This window comes from Neofelis nebulosa, chromosome 2 (genome assembly GCF_028018385.1).
Source record: "Neofelis nebulosa isolate mNeoNeb1 chromosome 2, mNeoNeb1.pri, whole genome shotgun sequence".
Taxonomy (NCBI): domain Eukaryota; kingdom Metazoa; phylum Chordata; class Mammalia; order Carnivora; family Felidae; genus Neofelis; species Neofelis nebulosa.
Window position 1 is genome coordinate 19,592,566 of NC_080783.1, and position 21,938 is coordinate 19,614,503.

General features: G+C 49.0%; 1 protein-coding gene and 1 long non-coding RNA gene across 9 annotated transcripts in view; one reads left to right on the plus strand and one right to left on the minus strand.

The window, feature by feature from the left end:
* The window catches only part of TNS1 (tensin 1), a 194,652-nt gene that overhangs the window by 14,443 nt on the left and 158,271 nt on the right, over positions 1–21,938 (plus strand). For 4 of the 8 annotated variants that reach the window (XM_058705321.1, XM_058705311.1, XM_058705368.1 and 1 more), the window contains one exon: positions 9,093–9,130. In XM_058705321.1, coding sequence (XP_058561304.1) covers positions 9,093–9,130 — 38 coding nt within the window. Of the gene's footprint in view, positions 1–6,323; positions 6,341–9,008; positions 9,131–21,938 lie in introns of those variants that run through there. The other 4 variants (XM_058705296.1, XM_058705302.1, XM_058705360.1 and 1 more) reach the window with 3 other exon arrangements.
* On the minus strand, positions 2,345–9,333 carry LOC131498316 (uncharacterized). The gene is made up of 2 exons (XR_009255375.1): positions 9,052–9,333; positions 2,345–3,822 (listed from the first exon to the last, which is right to left on the minus strand). It is a non-coding gene; the product is annotated as an uncharacterized LOC131498316 (long non-coding RNA).

Consider the following 21,938-nt stretch of genomic DNA (forward strand, 5'->3'; position numbering starts at 1 on the left):
GGAGGATTGAAGACTCCCAGCTCTACAGGAGACTACGATGTGCATTCTCAGCAGAGGGTTGGGGTCACCAGGCCTGGGGACGGGGTTGGAGCCACTGGGCTTGTTGGTGAGAGATACAGGAGTGGGCCAACTCTCTGTGTTTTGGAACCAGAAGGTGGCACAAGATGGACAGACCCCCTTATCCACCCACCCACCCATCCATCCACGGCCACCAGCTATGGTTGTACAGGTTGTTCCCCAGCTAAGGGGGTGATTGTGGACTAAAACCCAGGTCATGTTTTGTTCACCAAGCCCAAACCGAAGGGTTTGTGGTGCTCTCTGGTTCCTTTTTTGGTCTTCGAGTCTGGGGTCACAACATGGTCATTCTCTGGATTAGTGGCTGAGGGTGATGAGTGTGGAGGGGTGCATGGAACATCAAGGCTCTGAATTCAGTCTCCTTGCAGTGCGGAGGGCACTCCAAGTGCAGGCATGGAAAGTGAGGGCACTTTCCTAGATCTAGAGAAATGGGGGCGTTTGTCCTGTCTCCCTCTGGCTGACCTGCTCTATCGCTTGGACCAGTCTTCTGCTCCCTGCCTTCCGCATTTCACTGTTTAATGTACTATGGCTGAAGGGGTTGGGGTCGATGATGGGGATGGGGAAAGGAGTCAGGGAACCTAGGGTCTAGTTCTGGATGGGGAGACTCAAAGATGGACAATGCAGGCAAAGAACAAAGGTGGCAGGACATTTGGGCATAAGTATGACTGATATACAGGCAGAGAGGTCACTGTGAGACTGTCACCAGTCTTTTCCTTCCCTGAGCCTGTTTCCTCCTGTGTACCATGGGATTAGTAATAAACCCTGTCCTGCGTCTCTGGGGGGGTGGTTACTGTGAGGAACACTGAGGTTCTGTGTGTGGCTGTAAAATGAATACCAGTGTTCTGGACTAAGGCTCCCTGTGAGGGAGACAGATGGATGAGACAATGGGAGGAGAAGAGGCCCCAGGCCTTTGTTAGCAGTCCAGGCACTCTGTCTGGCCCTGCCACTCACAGGCTGTATGACCTCAGATAGATCACGTCACCACTCAGGACTCAGTTTCCTCAACTGTAGAGAAGGGGCTGGACCAAGAATGCTCCCTGAGCCCCGGCCAGTGGGAGGGCCTGGAAAACTCCTCTGTTGGAGTCTGTAAAGGCTAGATAAGTCTCCCAGTGTAGGTTGCCACCTCACCTCCTGCACACACAAGGACATCCACCTGGCAGTCGTGAACTAAGGGCCCTCTGGGCTGGACGCTGTACCAGGTACTGGTGCCGAAACCCAGCCCCTGACCTGGGAAGACAGACATGCCATCAGACAATCACAGAACATGTGGCCAAGCTGACACAGAGGTGTATGAGAAAGGTTGTCTCTGACTTAGCAGAGATTTTCCTGTTAGGCTTCATCAGGGAAGGCAGAAGGAGGCTGGGTCTGGAGGGATGTTTATGAGTTCCTCAGGTCAAACGGTGGGTTTCCCCCAGGTCCTTGGGGGCAGTGCTTTAGGGAGTCTAGGGCCTTGCTAAAGGGCTCTAGCCTTCTGCTAGGCTGAAAGCTGAGAGGAGAGACCAAAATGCCGGCTCCAGAGCCCAAGGATTGCCATCTGGGCCTCGGTGTGGGCCTAGTTTTAGACTACCTCCTTTCTCAATGCCACTGACCAGCCTGGAAGGCAGGGGAGGTGCCTGCTGCCTCCCCAGAGTGGGATGTACCCGGGGAAGACAATTCACCTCTCAGTGGGACAGGCCTACTCAGAAGCCCTTACTGGTTGGATTTGGGGAAAACTTGTTTCAGGGAGCTCGTTCTCCTCTGTTATTTCACTGACAATGACAGCTTTCACCCTGTTTCTGAGGACCTCTTTGGAATCATTGGAGGCAGCCTGGTAGGGTGGAAAGACCCCAGGTTCTTGTCGTGGCTTGCTATGCTCTGGCTGTGTGAGCTTGGGTGAGACACTTAACCTCTCTGGGCCTGACTTTCCCCTTTCTCTAGAAGAGGGATTGGACTGGATTAGAGGTTCTAAACTGTTCTCCAAAGGAACTGGATTTTTTTTTTTTTTTTGGGGATACTTTAGGGGCCTGAGAAGGTAGGAAAAAGGAGAAATCCAAGGGAAGGCTTGAGGGGCTGAGACTCTGGAGCCCCTGCCCATTTGAATCAGAAAAGCTCTGGTTGTGGGAGTTAAATGTATCAGGAGGCAGAATGGATGGTGGTTTTGTACTTAGCCCAGGCGTCCTGAATTCATATCCCAGCTCTGCCGCTTACAAGGGAGAACTTAGGCAGGTCGCATAACCCCTCTGAGCCTCAGTTACCTCTCCTTTCAAATGACACACATCACACACCTCTCTCCTTGACTTACTTTGGGGATGAAATGAGATAATATGTACACATAAAGGGCTCAGAACAGAGTCTGGTACAGAATGAGCATTCCTGAATGGTAACCAATATCAAAGGAGTCCATGCGCATGATGGTAGCCAATATCATAGGAGTCCATGTGCATGAAAGTTTCAAAAGCACTGGACGGGATGATCTAGAAGTTTCTTCTCACTCAACTTCAAAGTCTCATGGCGCCCATACCTCTGACCATCCCTTGCATTAGTTGGGGTTCTCCAGAGAAACAGAACCAACAGGATGTGTGTATAGATGGATGGATGGGTAGGTAGGTAGTTGATGGATGGATAGAGATAGGTAGGTAATTTGTTTTAAGAAATTGGCTCATGCAGTTACAGAGACTTGGCAAGTCCAAAATCTGCAGAGTAGGTCATCAGGCTGGAGACCCAGGGAATTGCAGTTCAAGTTCTAAACTAGTCTGTTGGCAGAATTTCTTCCTGCTTGGGGAGGTCTTTGTTTTATTCAGGCCTTCAACTGATTGGATGAGGCCCACCCACATTATGGAAGTTAATGTGCTTTACTCAAAGTCTCCTGATTTAAATGTTACTCTTATCCATAAAAAAACCCCTTCATAGAAACAACTAGAATAACGTTGAACAACTGTTTGAATACCATGGCCTGCCCAAGGCCATGGAGATCAGCAGAGCAGGGAAGGGCTGTTAGGCTGGGTGGGCAGGTGGGTGGCTGGACTAGTCACTCTGTCAGCTGGGGAAGAAGCTGAGGCCCACTGGGGGTGTGGGCGGTTATTGCTGGGGTCAGGTGCACACTGAGGCTATGTGCTCATTTTCCAAGCCGAGGCCAGGAGGAAAAGGCCATTTAGATCCCAACAATGTTGGCTTCCTGTGTTCCTGAGAGGCAGGAAGCCACCTCAGGACAGAGTCCTGGCAGCCCAGTGAGCCAGTGAGGCGGGAGCTGGCTGAGGGCTGGGGTTGGGGGTGCAATTTTCCACCCCAGAAGGTAACCTATGGACCCCTCTACACTATGGGGCTCTCAGCTCCCTCTTAGGCCACCAGCTGGTGTATCAGGAGCCTGGAAGGCAGGGGAGGTGCCCTGCTGTGTGGGGGTCACTGTTGACACCCATGGGCAGAGATGGGACTCTCGGGGCTGCACGGAGCTTTGGTTTGATGGGATCACTCCCCAGGGGGCTTCATCTTGCAGAGTCACTGGCTTCAGAGGCCACTGTCTTCTGTGGGAGCTGGGGAGGGCCACGGTTCGCTCAGGTGGGGTTGATCCTGAGATGTGCATCTGGGAAGGACTCAAGCGTGGAGGACATCAGGCTGGGAAGGGTGGCGTATTCCTGCCCTTGACCCTCAGTGAGGTGTGGTACAGTGTGGAGTGGGCATCCATGTCAATCACAGGCTGGGTGTTTCCTCCAGTGTGTGGGATGTGCGCAGGGTTGGAACCTGGGCTTCCCCTGCTTTCTTCGCTGTTCGCTGGAGGGAGGAAGAGACAGGTGGTGACTGGTGGGGAGACCGGTGGGTAACACAGACTCTCACAGCTGGAAGAGGGCTTGAGGACCATCTGTTCCAGGGCTCAGTGATGTAGGGAACTTCAGGGGTAATGTAGGCAAATGAGTGTGAGTCAGCAGGGCGTGGTGGGGACCAGAGAGTGGGAATGACTTACTTGCCTCACGTCACACAACTATATGATGGCAGTTGGGACCGGAAGCCGGGCCTCCTGACTAGGAGTTGGGGGCTCTCCAGTATAATAACAGTAGGGATGAAAAGCTGCTATGCTGTGGGCCGCCCACATATAGGGAGTCAGTTAATTCCCATAACAACCGTGTAAAGTAGATACGGTTATTGCCCCCATTTTATAGATGAGGAAATTAAGGCTCAGAGTGGTTAAGTAACTTGTCCCAGGTCACAGAGCATGACCTACATCTGAGCTGAGAGCCAGTCTACACGCAGCCAGGTAGGTAAGTGGGTAGATGGAGAGCTGGACCAGGTTGGATCGTAGGTAGTATTTGTACTGACACACTCGGAAAGCACTGACCACGGTCCCTATTTGCCCTTTCCCAGCAGGAGCTGAGCTGAAAAGTAGGGCTCACCTACCCTCTCTTGTGTCTGTTTCATTGCCCCGGAACATCAGCCCCAGTCCCAGTGGTTTGGGCTGGGGAGAATTTTTCCAGTTTTAAGTGTACTCCACGTGTGTTGAGCCCCATCTGTATGTCAGACCCTGTGCTAGGAGAAGGGGCAGGATACCAAGCTGCCAGGTTGAACAGGACCTGCCTGGGAGCACAGAGGAGGAGCCTTTGAGTGCCTGATCATCTAGGGAGGGGCGTTTTGAACTGGGCCTCAGAGGATATATATGAGTTCACCATTTCAGGCCTACTAGCCTCAATGTCTTTTGGGGGAGTTCACTGTGGCAGCAACAGATCTCTTTTGGGGCAGTGGCTGGAGGCGAAGACAAGACCTGCCTGTGCGGGGCCTTATAAGCGTGCTGAGGTGCTGGACCAGGTGTTTCTAAGAAGGAGTATAAATGCGATTGGTTTGCACTCGAGAATGGCCTGTGGTTCTGTGGATTGAAGGAGGACAAGGCTGGAGGGGAGACGGGGCCCAGGGAAGGATAATCGGCCCGAACTGGTGCAGTGGTGGGGGGCTGGCAGGAAAAGGGGGACCCAACTGCCTCTTTGGAGTTACTTTCTGGGACAGGATGACTAATCATATTGTAGGGTAAGGAGAGGGGAGAAAGGGTTACGGGGAGGAGCATGCTGGTCCCAGGACGCAAGGCAGGACTGAGAAGATGGCCTCTGGCCTCAATTCCCAGCAACAGCCTTTAGCCTCTTGCTTTCTGAGGGATCCTGTGCCCTGGTTTCTGTGTTGTTTATCTGTAGCTACTTAACACATCATCCCCCGACTTAGCAATTTACAATGAATATGCAATTATTATGTCACAGAGTTTCTGAGGGTCAGGGGTTCCCGTGTGACTTAGCTGGGTGGTTTGGACCCTGGGTCCCTCATGAAGCTGCGGCCAGGGCAGTAGTCATCGGAGGGCCTGACAGACAGGGCCTGGAGGATCCACTTGCCAGGTGGCCTGGGCCTGTGCCTGACAAATGGGCGCAGGCCGGTGGCAGGGGGCCGCGGCCGTTCCTCGCGTGGCCCTGTCTATAGCGCCTCGTGGCATCGGAACTCGCTTCTGCCCCAGCAAGTGATCCAAGAGACCAGGGCTGAAGCCACAGTGCCTTTGATGACTGAGCCCCAGAGGTCACACACCAGCCTTTCGATGATATTCAGTTGGGTGTATAAAGCAGCCCTGTTCGTTGTGTGAGAGGGTTCCGGGAGGTGCCATTGATCTGGGAAGTGAGAAGCCAGCAGAATGTCATGCTCAAGTTTCAAATTACAGCAGAGGGGATGTGCAAGTCAGAGTAGGAAATACTGCCCCGGGTGTGTGTAGGGTTGCTGAGAAGGAGTGACTAAGATTGTGAGCGCACAGTCCCTGGAGGGCACTCAGGGCAAGAGGGCCTCCTTGGGGAGTGGTGGGCAGGTGCTCCTAAGGTGTCAAAAGCTCTCAGCAGAGCTGCTTGGAACCTGCCACTTGAGTTGAGTTTGCCGAGCTTTTGTCTTCTGGGCTCTGGGGGGTTGGGGGAGGTCTTCCCTTGCTCCCCACTGTAGAGCTTTCAAGGGCAAGTTCTCTGCATTCCAGCACGCAGGGAGCCCTCAGAACACTGTACTGCAGTTGCCCGATGATTTCTCCATCTGCCCTCCATTCAAGGGCATTTGTGGAGTGTCTGCCCACTGTGTGATAGGCAGGGCTGCCCTGTATGGTCATGCAGGCTGTTCATTGCCAAGGGCGCCTACCCGAGGGAGCCCTGGAAGCAGCCACTCTTTGCTCTCCAAACCACACACTCAGGTACAGAGTGGGGTCTGCCTGGAGAGGGGGCACCTCCTTGCCATTTCCACAAAGATACTCTACTCAGCTGTGTGTCCAAGGGGTTGGTTTGCTCAGAGGGTAAGCCTTTTTCTAATTTGCACAAAGCTGCTGTTTGCTGTTGTGGGCTGGAGCAGATACCGTTCTAGCTACTGGGGATATGGTGCGAATGAGACAGGCATGCTCCTTGTCCTGGTGAGTCTAGTGTAGGGAGATGCACTATTCATAAATGAGCAGGAATTGCCCACGTTGACTTCAGACTGTGAACTGTATTAAGAAGGAAATTATCAGGGTACCACTGAGAAAGAATATTGGAAGTACCTAATGTAATTTGGGTGGTCAGAAAAGCCTCTTTGGGGAGATAGATGGCTTTCGGTGGATTCTAGAAGTAGGAGAAGGATTTGGCTTGGGGAACAATAGACGGCTGGGGTGAGGGAGAGTGTTCCAGGCAGCCAGAACAGCAAGTGCAAAGGTCCTGAGGCAGGCAAGAGTTTGGTGCATTCTGTGAACTGTCAGGTATGCAGTATGATACTGGAGGAAGATGGAATCCTGGCTGTTGGTATCTAGACTGGGATCAGGAGGCCCAGATTGGATACTTAGGGATCCATTTTAATGGATAGTTAACTGTTGGGGGCAGAGTATGGCTCAGGGAAAGGCTAAGAGTGGGGTAGGAATGATTAAATGGGGGTGTACATAGATTCAGGGGAGATCTTCAGTCAGGTCCAACTCATCAATCATTTGTTAAACCTCTACTGTATACCAGGCACTGTGTAGTGTGTGTGTGTGTGTGTGTGTGTGTGTGTGTGTGTGTGTGTGTGAGAGAGAGAGAGAGAGAGAGAGAGAGAGAGAGAGAGAGAGAGAAAGAGAGAGAGAGAGAGAGATCCTTCCTTTGAAGGAGCCCACAGCTGTAGGAACCAAGGAGGTGATGGGAAACATGCTCTCTCTGGTGATACCTGCAAGGAGGTAGGGAACAGTGAGGGAGGCCTCCAGATGAGGGGCCCAGGACTTTTTCCTGAAGGCCTGGGATTTGATTAGCAGAGGAAGGGGAAAGCTCCTTCAGGCTGGAGGTAGTGGCCCAGTGGGGGGCCGGTCTGGCTGGAAAGGCCTTCAGAGCTCAGGCCACACTCAGCCTGAGGCTTTCTCAATTCCATGTTCTGAGGCCAGAAAAGAAGGTGTGGAGGTGGGGCTGGGGAGTCTGAAGGGGAGTTGCCACGCTGGGGTAGTGAGAGTGGGGAGACAGAGAAGCAGAAAGGCTAGCAGATGGGCATGACTTGTTTTGGGTGGCCAGGGGTGGATACGTCTTGGTGTGGCCAGGGGCGGAGAAGTCCCTGAGCTGGGCTGGGTGGCTGGTGGGGTCAGGAAAGCCTTGTGCAGCCACAGCTGAGTCACACGCCTGAGCTGGGGCCAGGACTAGGTTCTGGGAGAACAAGGTCCCAGGCGAGGAGGGCCAATAGCCAAGGTTGAATCCTAGGCTCCACCCATTGTGCCTCTGGACTTCCACTCCCACGGACCAATCAGAAGCCTTGGTATGGAGAGCCCCAGAGCCTCTTTTGGCAACTCTGGGCCTTCCTCTGTGCCTCAGTCTCCCCTTTTGCATTCTGCTGAGAATCAAGTTGGCTCAAAGACAGAAAAGGATTAGAGGAACTGTGGATCCAAGAGGTCAGGGCAGTTGGCTGTGGCTACCAAGGATTTGGGGTTGCAGCAGCTCCCCTGCCTCCCCGACCCCTGTTCTCTAACCAGTGCTGCTAACCCACTGGTCGTGGGTAGCAAATAAGGTCGTGGTAGCAAATAAGGTCAAGTCCGTGTAGGAGCTCAGCTCAGGAGACCCCTCACTCCATCTGTGGGACTTGGTGGGAGGGCACCAGCAAACCCCAGGGTGGAGGGCCCTGTGGGTGGGGCAGGCAGGGCTGGGACATTCCAGACGGAGGGAACCCCAGAGGAAATTTGATTCCAGCTTCTGGTAGTGGGAGGGCAGAATTAAGTCCTGTGTGTGTGTGTGTGTGTGTGTGTGTGTATGTTTCAAATGATGGACAAGAAGTTTGTGAGCCTGTCTGAGCATCTGTCCATATGTCTGTGTCTACACGTCCGTGTCAGGCTGTGTGTTGGTGTCCCTGAGTCAGAGGTTTCCCTTGGGCATGAGTGTGAGTGTGTGTGAGGCTATATGTGTACATATGGTTATGTTTGCAAGTCTGGCTGAGTGTACGGGTATAAGTGGTTATGGGTGAGTCTGTGTGTGTATGGGTGTAAATGCGAATGTATGTGTGCACCCGTCTTCTCCTGGACTGTAAATCCGGTCCGTGTGTCCCTCTCTGGGGGAGAGTGAGTGGTGCGATTGTGGTTCCTGGGGTGCCGACTGCCTTCCTGGCGCGCGCGCGCGCGCGCGCGCGTGCGTGTGTGTGTGTGTGTGTGTGTGTAAGGGGAGAAGGCCCCCGTTATTCCTTGGCGCGGCTGGCATGGGGCCTGGGTCCGGGCCACCTCTGCCCCTGGCAGGGATCCAGCGGGGGAGTCTGTCCCCCCCTCCCCTCCTCCTGTTCCTCCCACCTTCGCAGGCCTGCCCCAGGGGCTCTGGTGATGGGGGCTCGGTGCCTCCCGGCCGGAGGGTCCGCAGTCCCCGGCGTTCCCACCCCGCGGGCCCCGGGGAGCTGCGGCAGCGGCCCCCCTCCGCCGCCTCCTCCCTGCGTCCCTCCTTCCCTCCTTCCCTCCGTCCCTCCTTCCCTCCTTCCCTCCTTCCCTCCCAAGCGCGGAGTGCGGGCGGGGGTGGGAGGAGATTCGCCGGAGTTTCCATTTCATACCTCGCGGCTAAACTTTCTTTCTGTGTCTCGCCCTCTCACAGTCTGCAGCTTCTCCTGTCATCGGAAATGCCAGGCCAAGGTAAGGGGCCGCGGGCCGCCTGGCTCTGCGGGGGGCTCGGTGACGGGACTGGTTCGGGTTCTGGGACGGGAGCGGGGGCACGGGGGGCGCCCGGGGCGCCGGCGGGCCGGGGGCGGTGCGCGGGTCGTCCCCTGCCCCGCTCTTTGTTTATGCCAAGATTTGGGGCCGGGAGCGGCCCGGGTCAAGGTGAAGGCGAGGGCCGGGACTGGCGGGAGGAGGGCGGGGGAGGGGGAGGGGGCTCTGGATGGGGGCCGCGCGCGGGGTCTCCGCGGCTCCTGAACGTGGCTGGCGGGGACCAAGCTCCGAGGGAGGGGCTTCTGAAGGCATTTCCCTTGGTTGGGGGGGGGGGGTGTGCTTGTGGGAGTGGAGGAGGAGGAGGAGGACGACGCGTTTCAGTTATCCCATGGGCCGCGCAGAGCCCTGGTTGGCCCAATTGGGGGCAATCTGGAAAAACTCGGGATGGGGGCCACAGTCAAAAGACCCCGAGGGCGGGAAAACGGGGTAGGTAGAAGTGGGGATGAGGTTGGAGGTCAGGGTTTCCCTGGGCCTGGAATCTCCTGCGAGACTATCCCACTCTCTTTATTGGCCAGGTGGCACTTTGGCCCTCAGTTTCCCCATCAGTGTTTCAGGGCTGGTCTTGGTGGGAGAGGAAAACTGAGGCAAGAAGGTCAGAGGGACTGCTGGGTCCTGGTTGGCCAGGTTGGCTGGAGCCCTGCTGCATCCTCTCGGGCCTGGACTGAGGAGTGATGGATCACGAGTTGGCTTCTTGGAGTAATGGATTATGATGGAATACTTGGGAGAGCAGCTGTTCTGTCAGATGGGCTCAGCTCTCTGGAGGTGGAAATGCCCTGCCTTACCTGTTACACAGCCCATCTCTGCATTGTCCCCCATTATTACTTACATCCTCCCTGCCCTCTCACCCCACCTTTGCCGTTCACACCTGATCTTTCAGGAAGGAGTTCCTTGAATGGAAGCAGGAGGGAGGATGTCTCAAAAAGAAGTACTGGGCAGTTGAGGCCCAGGATCCAGTACATCTCATGCTCTGCTTCTTTATTTACTGAGTGACCTTGGGCAAGGCATCTAACCTCCCGGAGCCTCTGTTTTATTCTCAAGGGTATGGGGTAAGAAAAGGTTATTATGAGGATAAAATGTGATAATGCGTGTGAAGTGCGCAGTCCAGTGCCTGACATAAGGCAGGTGCTCAAGAGCAGAGTAATTGATTATTATCAGTTGGTAGCTCCAAGAGCCAACTGTTGTTTTGGGGAAGGGTGCCCCTGGAGCGGGCAGGTCTGCAAGGGAATCCACTTCTTCCGGAGTGACCTTGCTCAAGCAGGGTACATGGCCTTGCTGGGGGCATCTCCCCATCTGTGTGTGAACTCCGGGGGTGGGGGTGGGGGAGGGGAAGTGCCCTCGTAGCAGAGGTGCCAACGGCCCGGCTCGCAATGGGCGCAGGTGGACGGTCCTGCCCCTCCAGGTGCCTTCTGCTTTTCTGACTCTCCCAGCCTTGCCTTCTTCAGGTGGGGGCAGTGGGTTTCTGCTCCTCCCTCCATCTCCCTCCTTGTTCTCTTCGTCCAGAGCAGAGCTTTTCCACCCTTAACTCCAGAACCTTTGTTTCCTCCCTCCTCCCTGTCTACTCTCTTTCTCTCCTGCTTTCTGCACCTGCTTCTCTTAATAACAATGGATGTTTGTACAGTGCTTCAGGCTTTAGAAAGCACTTCAGTGCATTGTCTGATTTTATTCTTTTAATTCCATCACCGCATAAAGCAGGTTGAAAGATCTCCTTGTTTTACAAATAAGCAAACTGAAGCATCCAGAGGTTGGATGACTTTGCCAAGGTCTCACAGTGTAACTCGTCACCCATCTTTGTCCCTGGACCTTTGTGCTTCCTTCTAAATATCCGATCTTGCTGACGTTCCTTAATCCTTACCTGCCCCTCCGTCTTTGCTTTCCATCTCTTATGGCAGCGGATTCCTTCAACTAGGATAAGGGGACGAACATACTGGCAATGAAGGGTCTGAGTCTGGGTGAACAGGGGCTGAAAGAGGTCCGGAGGTGTGACAGAAGAGGGTTCCCTATTATACAGCAGCCTCCTGTGGGGTGACAGAGGGATGCCAAAGATGACTTCTGGGGGGTGTAGCCTGCCTGGTAATTCTTAAAAATACTGGAAGCTCAGAATCCACCAGGCTGCGGCAGTCCTGCTCTGCCCAGCCAAGGACGACAACTGAGAGGGTAGAGGTGGCCCGGCAGGGCAGTGGCCAGGCAGACAGAAGGAGCTTTTTGGAGGATTTTCCTCTGTAGGAAATGGGACCCACCGGTGGTGTGAGCTCCACCCAGCTGGCAAGTCTTTCCCCTAAAACCACAGCTCTTACTACCGCCCTGCCTTTTCCTCTGCTGGGAAGGGCGATGTGAGCCCCAGAGCACACAGCAGAGCTCTGTCCTCTGGATTTTACAGCCAGATCAACTTGGAGGTCATTTCATCCACCCCCTTACCTCTGGACAGGATTCATTAAACAAATGTTTATTGAACTCTTTGCATGTGACACTTTTTTTTTTTTTTTGGTAAGAAACACATTTATTTTAAGACACTGTTTTTTTTAAATGTTTATTTATTTATTTTGGGGGGGGGGAGAGAGAGAGAGACAGACCAACTATGAGTGGGGGAGGGGCAGAGAGAGAGGGAGAGAGAGAGACAATCCCAAGCAGGCTTGACACACAGCATGGAGCCTGATGTGGGGCTCAATCTCGTGACTGTGAGATCATGACCTGAGCTGACATCAAGAGACAAACACTGGTTTTGAAGTGAATAAGATAGATAAGGTGTTTGCCCTTACGGGACTGACACTTTTCTGGGGGAGACAGGCAGTAAATAGGTAAACATGTTATGAAGGAAATGAGCTAAAGCAGTGGGTTAGAGAGTGATTATGTTAGTGTGGCCCCGGAAAATTCAGAGGAAGTATTGCATGAGGTGAGACCCAAATGATGATGTTACATGATGATCTGGAAAATTGAACGAGCACGTGCAAAGGCCCTGAGGTGAGATGAGCTTATTATGCTTGAAAGAAGGCCATGTCTTGCTGGAGAATAGTAGCCCTGGAGTGTTCTGAGCACATGCCACATGATCTGATCTCTATTCTGAGAAGACTCCTCTGGCCTTGAACAGGCACAAGAGTAGGGTAGGGAGATGGGTCAACAGGCTGCTGATGTTGGCCAGGTGAAGGGGGCTGGTGGTTTAGGCCGTGGTGCTTGCAGGAAAAGCAGTGAGAAGGGGCCAGGTCTGGGATACATTCTGAGGTAGAGCCCAGAGCTTGGCTGATGGATGAGATGTTGGGTATGTGAGAGAGAATGGGCTCAAGGATGACTCCCAGGTTTTTGGCCAGAGTAACTGGCCACGTGGTTCCATTTACTGAGATAGATGGAGTGTGTAAGAAATTTCTAGGTAGGAAGGTGCCAGGATTTCTGCTTTGCTTGATTTCTTATTTCACAGTCCTTCTCGCACATGCTGGGGATTTCTTGTTGATGTGTGTCCTCTCCTGTCCTCTTAAATTCAGCCCATGCTGGCTACCCCTCTGGTGAGTGGATCATTCTGGACCCCTTAACATGCCACCTTCCAGACTGTTCCTGCAGCATGAACCCATGGCTCTGAGCTGAGAGGGGCTATATTATGTATATGAAGCAATATGATATAACAAACAGCCCCCAAATCTAGTAGCTTAAAACAGCAACAAACATTTATTATCTCATACAGCTTCCATGAGTCAGAAAGTTTGGAGTGGCTTGGCTGGCTGATTCTGGCCTGGAGTCTCTCATGGGGTGGCGGTCAAGATGTCAGCTAGGGCTGCAGTTATCTGAAAGTCCGACTGAGGCTAGAGGAGCTGCTTCCAAGGTGGTTCATTCATGTGGCTGGCAATTTGGGGCTGGCTGTTGGCAGGAGGTCTCAATTTCTCACCACATGGCACTCTCCCTAGGCTGCTTGAGTGTCCTTACAACATGGCGGCTGGCTTCCACAAAGTGGGTAATTCAAGGCAGTCCTTTTATATCCTAGCCTTGGAAGACAAATACTGTTATTTGTACAATATCCTATTGGTTGCATAGGTCATCTTCATTGTGGGGGGGGGGGGCGATATAAAGACACGAATACTTGGAGGCAAGAATCAGTGGGGCCACCTTGGAGGCTGACCGTACAGATGCCCAGAGAGAAGGCACGGTGAATCTGGCTCCTGGGGGGCTGTGAGAGCGTTGGGAAGGGCAGAGATGTAGGAGTCAGACATACCTATACCTGGGTTTCAACTCTACCCCTGCTGTCTTCCAGCTATGTGAGCTCTGTTGTAGAGGAATAAATGGATACCAGCACCTAGTAGACAGTTTTCTCCTTTCTTGAACCACAGGTGGAGAAGGGTTATCTATTCCAGATATTCTTTGCCAGCTCTTTACCCACTTGGACCTGCTTGAGAGAAAATGCTTAGTGTTGGTAGAGGAGGGGCCTCAAAGTATATGTTAAATACCTGTTTACTGCACAAAGGAGGGCCGAGAGTTAGGTTGCACCCTCAAGTTTCTAGAATAGTGCCTGACCCCACTATTCTAGAGGTAGGGGTTCCAATGAAGGAGTAAAGGAATAGAATCAAGGAATGTTGAGGGACAAGAAGTTCCCATTTAGAGAGAGGCTATGGAGGGGGGTGGTGAGGGGAGGGTGTGAGAGCAGGAAAGAAGGAGTAGCAAATGGGTTCATAATTTCCCTCCAAAAGCCCTCTTACCTTCCAACAGAGACTGACTCCACATAGTAATTTTAGTCATTTACATTTTCTAGCTGAGGTATAAGTTACGTACCATCAAGCATACATTGATAAGTCTGTACCTATATATGAACCAGATCAAGATCCAGAACATTTCCAGCACCCAGAAGTGCCCTTATGCGCCCCTCCAAGTCAGTATCCCTCAAAGGTAATTTCTAGTCTTACTTGCACCATCCCAGATTGCTTGCCTCTGTTTGAACTGCATACGAATTGACTCCTACAGTATGTTGACTCTTGCTCCTGACTTATTTCACTCACCATTAGGTCTGGGAGGCTCATCTGTGTGCGTGCACACTGTAGCGGTTCATTCTTCTTGATTGCCGTGTTGTATTCCAGCATATGAATAAACCACAACCTGTTTATCCATGCCACTGTTGATTGCCATTTGGGTGATTTCCAGTTTGGGGCTATTATGAACAGACGTGCTATGAACATTGAATCATCTGGATTTACACAGATCTTTGCAACACACAAAACGTTTCCACTCATCTTCTCGGTTCTGTGATGTGGGCTGGACTCCTGGTAGTCCTATTTTATAGATCCCAAATTGAGGCCTGGGGAGGGTAACCAACTTGGCTAAGGGCCAGTGGTCTTCTACATGATTCTGGCCCTGCCCTTGGACCCATGGGTGGGAAGCAGGTGAGAAGGGAAGAGAATGAGAGAGAGAGAGAGAGAGAGAGAGAGAGAGAGAGAGAGAGAGAGGGAAGGAGCGCCAGCACGAGCAGGGGAGGGGCAGAGAGAGAGGGCGACAGAAGATCCGAAGCAGACTCTGCACTGACAGCAGAAAGCCTGATGTGGACTCGTACTCACGAACCATTGAGATCACCACCTGAGCTGAAGTCAGACACTCAACTGACTGAGCCACCCAGGCGCCCCATTTATCTATCACTTTAAAGGCAACTTGTAATTTTAGAGTTGTTTTAGATTTATGGAATAGTTGCCGTGATAGTACAGAGTACCTGCATAGCCCACACGGTTTCCCTAATCCCCAGATACATTTTTGAGAAATGCTTTTCTCACTCCTGGTTTGCTCCTTGTTTTGAAATAGCCGTCCCCGCTGAAGAGAGCGGCTCCTTCCAGCAAAGTGCTCCTCACCCGTTCCCAGGCCAGAGAAGAGTTAAATGAAAGGACCAGGCAGCCAGGCAGGCAAACTGCCCACTCCTCAGCCTCCAGGCAGCTCCCACTCACCTCCTGCTTCTTTATCTCTCTCCTTCCCTCTTCCCAGACCCTGGCTCTTCCCTGTCCCGAGCACCAGCAATGACTTGGTCTCCTCCCCTGTCCCAAAGGGGTTTAAATCCCATCCTTTAAGCTTGAAAGGAAAGGAAATCCCATAATTAACCCCCACCTTTCAGTCATATTATACACCACCTTTACCACTCTCTCATAAACACACCTGCGGCTTTCCTTCACGATTGTGTTGGAGGCTTGGAGAATTCTCCTGCTGTCCCGGGTATAGTTGGACTGAGGGTTGTGGGGGGTGGGTGTGTTTCATGCCTTGGGACCCATTGAGTCTTCTGTGGCCCTGGAGGAAGAATATTGAGTTTAAATCCTGACTGCATGGATAATTGGTTGCGTGACCTTGGGCAAGTTGCTTTACCTCTGTGAGCTGCATTTGCTCATCTGTATCGTGGGGATTATAGTAGGGCCTATCCTGTAGGACTCTTGTGAGCACTGAGAGTGATGACCCAACTGTAATGCCAAGCTCAAAATCAAGTGGTCAAAAAGTTGCTAATATTTATTATTATTATTATGTTTAATGCTTTATTTATTTTTGAGAGGGAGAGAGAGACAGACAGAATGTAAGCTGGGGAGGGGCACAGAGAGAGGAAGACACAGAACCCAAAGCAGGCTCCAGACTCTGAGCCGTCAGCACAGAGCCTGACGTAGGGCTCGAACTCAAGAACCATGAGATCATGACCTGAGCTGAAGTCAGGTGCTTAACCGACTGAACCACGCAGGTGCCCCAATATTTATTATTTTACATTCCTTCCGCCTTCTCCTAACTCATGAAAGGTGGGGAGAATCTGGAAGACCAACATAGCTGACTCGAGACTAGATGCTTGCCTATGTTTTCTTCTTTTCTTTCCATTATCAAGGAGGCATCAGGAAATGGTGCAGGTGAATATAATGTGTCTTTTGCTTGTTTGCTGGCCCCAAGGCACCTGAGATTGTAGCACTGGCTTTCAAGACCTTGTCTGTGCATTAGAATCACCTAGGGGCAATAATGATGCCTGGGTCCTTCTCCCCAGAGAGTCTGATTTAATTGGCTTGCGACATGACCCGGGCATTGGGATTTTTAAAAGTGGCAACTAGGGGCACCTGGGTGGTTCAGTCGGTTGAGCGTCCGACTTCGGCTCAGGTCACGATCTTGCGGTCCGTGAGTTCGAGCCCCGCGTCGGGCTCTGGGCTGATGGCTCAGAGCCTGGAGCCTGCTTCCGATTCTGTGTCTCCCTCTCTCTCTGCCCCTCCCCCGTTCATGCTGTGTCTCTCTCTGTCTCAAAAATAAATAAACGTTAAAAAAAAATTAAAAAAAATTATAAAAAAAAAAAAAGTGGCAACTAGCAGTGGGAGTGTAAATGGTACAACCATTTTGGAAAACAGACCGTTCCTTATTAAGTTAACATACACGGTTGCTCCCTGACACAGCAATTCCACTCCAAGGTATTTACCCAAGAGAAATGGAAACATGTCCACAAAAATGCGTGCATATCCATAGCAGCTTTATTCACAGTAGCCCCTACCTGGGGAAACCCCAATATTCAATAACAGGTGAATGCAGAAATTGTGATATAATGGCCCAATGGAATACTACTTAGCAACGAAAAGGAGTGAACCATTGTTCCGCATAGCACTGGAGGTGAATGTCAAAAACACTGTTGAGTGAAAGAAGCCAGACACAAAAGTACACACTGGCTGATTCCATTTTTATGAAATTCTGGAAAGTATGAAGCTGTCGTGGCAAAAAGCAGATTAGTAGTTTTCTGGCCCTGGGGGTGGTAGGAAGACTGACTGCAAAAGGGTGTGAGGGAACTTTTTTTGGGTGATAGAAATGTTCTTTATCTTTGTTGTGGTGGTAGTTATGCACATGTATCCATCTGTCAAACTCATTGGACTATATGCTTAAAAGGGATGTGTTTACCGTATGTAAATTCTGTCTCAATAAAGTTGATTTAAGTAAAAGCCTGCCAGGCGAGTCCTCTTTGCGACCAGATTTGAAAACCAGTGGTCTGCAGCTTCTGGAGACCTCTCTCCATCCTTTCCCTCTTGGTCACTCTCTCTCTCTCTCTCTCTCTTTGGTAACAAGTATATTGAGGTATAATTCACATACCATACAATTCACCCATTTAAAGTCATAGTTTTTTGTTTTTTGCATATTCAGTGTTCTGTGACCATCAACATCAGAACCTTTTTGTCCCCTTGAAAAGAAACCTGTACATTATAGCTGTCACTTCTCAGTCTCTCTGTCCTTTCCCCCCACCCCTGCCCCAGCCCTTAGCAACCACTGATCTACTTTCGGTCTCTACATATTTCCCTGTTCTGGAGATTTCATATGAATGGAATAATAGAATGTATGGTGTTCATTTAATGATTGGCTTTTTTCGTTTCACATAATGTTTTCAAGGCACATCCTTTCTATGTCTGAATAACATTCCATTATGTGAGGTTATCCGTTCATCAGTTGATGGATATTTGGGTTGTTTCCATCTTTTGATTATTATGAATAATGCTGTCATGAATATTCACGTACAAGTCTTTTTGTGACCATATGTTTTCATTTCTCATGGGTATACGGTTGGCCCTTGAACAGCACAGGTTTGAACTGCACGGGTCCACTTATAGATTTTTATAGTACAGTACTGTAAATGTATTTTCTTCTCCTTATGATTTTTTAATTAACATTTTCTTTCCTCTAGCTTACTTTATTGTAAGACTACAGTATATAATACATACGCTATATAAAATGTGTGCTAACTTTGAGTAAAAAACGTGTTAGTTGACTATGTTATTGGTAAGGCTTCTAGTCAACAGTAGGTTATTAGTAGTTAAGTTGTTTTGGAATCAAAAGTTATATGGGGATTTTCATGTGCCGGCTATTGGTGCCTCTAACCCCCTCATTCAAAGGTCAACTGTATATACCTAGGAGTGGAATTGCAGGGTCATATGGTGACCCTGTTTAACTTTTTGAGGAACTGCTAGGCTGTTTTTCAAAGTAGCTTATATTAGTTTTCGAGATCTGCTATACCAAAGTACCAAAACCCGTGACCTAAAACAACAGAGATTTATTGTCTCATGGTTCTAGGGACTGGAAGTCCAAAGTCAAGGTGTTGACGGGGCCATGTTCCTCTGAAAGCTGTAGAGGAAATCCTTTTCCTCTTCCCGGCTTCTGGTGGTTTGCTGGCAATCTCTGGCATTTCTTGTCTTATAGATCCATCACTCCAATCCTGTCTTCATGTGGTATTTTCCCTGTATGTCTCCACATTATCTTCCCTCTGTGTCTATCTCTGTGTCCAAATTTTTATAAAGACACCAATCATGTTAGATTAAGACCTATAACAATAACCTCATCCTAACTTGATTATCTCTATAAAGAACCTACTTCCAAATAAGGTCCCCATTCTCAAGTATTGGGGATTAGGACCTCAGCATATCTTTTTAGAGGGACACAATTCAACCTGTAACATTGCTATACCATTTTACATTCTCACCAGTAACGTACGAAGGTTATGATTTCTCCATGTCCTTGTCACTGCTTATCTTTTTGATTATAGCCAGCCTAGTGGATATGAAGTGACATCTCATTGTGGTTTTGATTTGATTTCCCTGATGACTAGTGATGTTGAGCATCTTTTCATGTACTTATTGGTCATTTGCTTTATCATCTTTGGAGAAATGTCTGTTCAGATTCTTTGACCATTTAAAAATTGGATTATCTGTCTTTTTACTGAGTTGTAAGTGTTGTTTATAGGTTCTTTTTTTAAAAAAAATTTTTTTTTAACGTTTATTTATTTTTGAGACAGAGAATGACAAAGCATGAACGGGGGAGGGTCAGAGAGAGGGAGACACAGAATCTGAAACAGGCTCCAGGCTCTGAGCCATCAGCACAGAGCCCGATGCGGGGCCCGAACCCACGGACCGCGAGATCATGACCTGGGCCGAAGTCGGCTGCTTAACCACTGAGCCACCCAGGCGCCCCTATAGGTTCTTGATACAAGTCCCTTATCAGATATGATTTGAGATATTTTTCCCATTCTGTGGGTTGTCCTTTCATTTTGCACAAAAGTGTAAAATTTTGATACAGTCTAATTTATTTATTTTTTCTTTTATGACTTTTGCTTTTGTGTCATACCTAATAATTCATGGCCGAATCCAAGGTCATAAAGATTTGCCCCTATGTTTCGCCTAAGAGTCTAGTAGCGTTGGCTCTTTCAGGTAGGTCTTTCATCCATGTTGAGTTAATTTCTATATTGGGTATGAGGTAAGGGTCCAACTACATTCCTTTGCATGTGGCTATCCAATTGTCCCAGAAGCATTTGTTGAAAAGGCTGTTCTTTCCCCACCGAATGATCTTGGCAACTCTATCAAAACTCACTTGACCATAGATGTGTGGGTTTATTTCTGGATTCTTAATTCTATTTCACTGATACATATGACTGTCTTTATGCTAGTACCACACTATTCTGATTACTGTTGCTTTGTGTTGTAAATATTAAAATTGGGAAGTGTGAGTCTTCTGTGTTGTTCTTTTTCAAGATTACTTTGGCTATTCTGGGTCCCTGGGTTTTAGGATCAGTCTATCAATTTCTAAAAAGCAATCTGCTGGGATTCTAATAGGGGTTGCATTGAATTTATAGATTGATTTGGGGAGTATTACTATCCTAATGATATTGAGTCTTCTGATCCATGAGCATGGAATGTCTTTCTGTTTATTTAGATCTTTAATTTCTTTCAACATGGTTTTGTAGTTTTCTGAGTGTGTTTTATAAAATTTATTCCTAAGTATTTTAATCTTTTCTATGGAAGAAATGGATTTCTTTAAATGAAATTGTTTTCTTAACTTCAATTTTAGATTATTCATTGCCAGTGTATAGAAATACAATTATTTTTGTATATTGGAGATTTATCCTGCAACATGATGAACTCATTAGTTCTAATAGTTTTTTTTTTTTTAATTTTTTTTCAACGTTTTTAATTTATTTTGGGGACAGATAGAGACAGAGCATGAACGGGGGAGGGGCAGAGAGAGAGGGAGACACAGAATCGGAAACAGGCTCCAGGCTCCGAGCCATCAGCCCAGAGCCTGATGCGGGGCTCGAACTCACGGACCGCGAGATCGTGACCTGGCTGAAGTCGGACGCTTAACCGACTGCGCCACCCAGGTGCCCCCTTTTTTTTTTTTTTTAATTTTTTTAGTTCTAATAGTTTTTTAAGGGATTCTTTAGGATTTTCTATACAAAATCATATAACCTGTGAATATAGTTTCACTTCTTCCTCTCCAACCTGAGTGTTTTTTTTAATCCCCCCTCCCCCCAAATTGTCCTGGCCGGAACCTCCAGTATAATGTTGACTTGAAGTAGCCAGAGCAGAAATCCTAATCTTGTTCTTGACCTTAGGGGAGGCATTCAGTCTTTTACCACTAAGCATGATGTTAGCTGTGGGGTTTTTTGGTGATACTCTTCGTCAGGGGCATTTTCTTTTATTTCTAATTTGTTGAGTGTTTTTTAAATCATGAGATATGGCTGGAGTTTGTCAAATCTTTTTCTGCATCTATAGAGATGATTATGTGGTTTTTGTATTTTTGTTCTTTGATATGGATTGTATTATAGAATGGATTAAACTAATTGATTTTCAGGTGTGAAAACAGCATTCCTGGGGAGAATCCCATTTGGTCATGGTGCATAATTATTAGTACATGTAGCTGGCTTTATTTTTTAGTATTTTGTCAAAGGTTTTTGCATCTCTATTCATAAGAGATATTGGTCTTTAGTTTTTTTTTTTCTCTTGTAATGTCTTTGTCTGGTTTTGGTATCAAGGTAATAAGGATCTCATACAATGAGTTGGGAAGTGTTTGTTCTTCTTCCAATTTTTTCAAGAGTTTGTGAAGAATTGGTATTGGTTCTTCTTTAAATGTTTGGTAGAATTCACATGTGAAGCACTTTGGGTCTGGGTTTTCCCTTGTGCATAGTTTTTTGATTGCAACTTTGAGCTCTTCAACTTGGATTTTCTGTTTCCTCTTGAGTCAGTTTTGGAAGTTTGGTTTAAAAAAAATTTTTTTTACATTTATTTATTTTTGAGAGACAGAGAGAGACAGAGCACAAGTGGGGGAGCGGCAGAGAGAGGGAGACACAGAAGCCAAAGCTGAGGTCCAGGCCCCGAGCTGTCAGCACAGAGCCCAATGTGGGCTCAAACTCACGAACTGCCGAGATCATGACCTGAGTCAGATGCTCAACCGACTGAGCCATCCAGACGCCCCTGTTTTGTTTTCGTTTTTTTTTTTTTTTTAAGGATTTTGTCCATTTCCTCTTGGCTATCTAATCTATTGGCATATGGTTGTTTATAGTCTTCTTTCATGATTCTTTTTATTTCTGTGAGGTCAGCAGGAATGTCTCCTATTCCATTTCTTTTTCTTTTTTCTTTTTTTTTAAATTTTTAAGCATTTACTCATTTTTGAGAGAGAGAGAGACAGCGTGCAAGTGGGGTTTGGGACAGAGAGAGAGAGGGAAACACAGAACCTGAAGCAGTTTCCAGGCTCTGAGCTTTCCGCACAGAGCCTGACGTGAGGCTTGAACTCACGAACCGTGAGATCATGACCTGAGCCAAAGTCAGACACTTAACCTACTGAGCCACCCAGGCGCCCCAAACTCCTGTTCCATTTCTGATTCTAGTAATTTGAGTTTTCTCTCTTTTTTTCTTGGTCAGTCTACCTGGATGTTTTGCCAACTCTGTTGGCTTTTTCAAAGAATCTGCTTTTTCTCTTACTCTTACAGGATTTTTTGATGCAATCACTTTGGTTAAAGCCA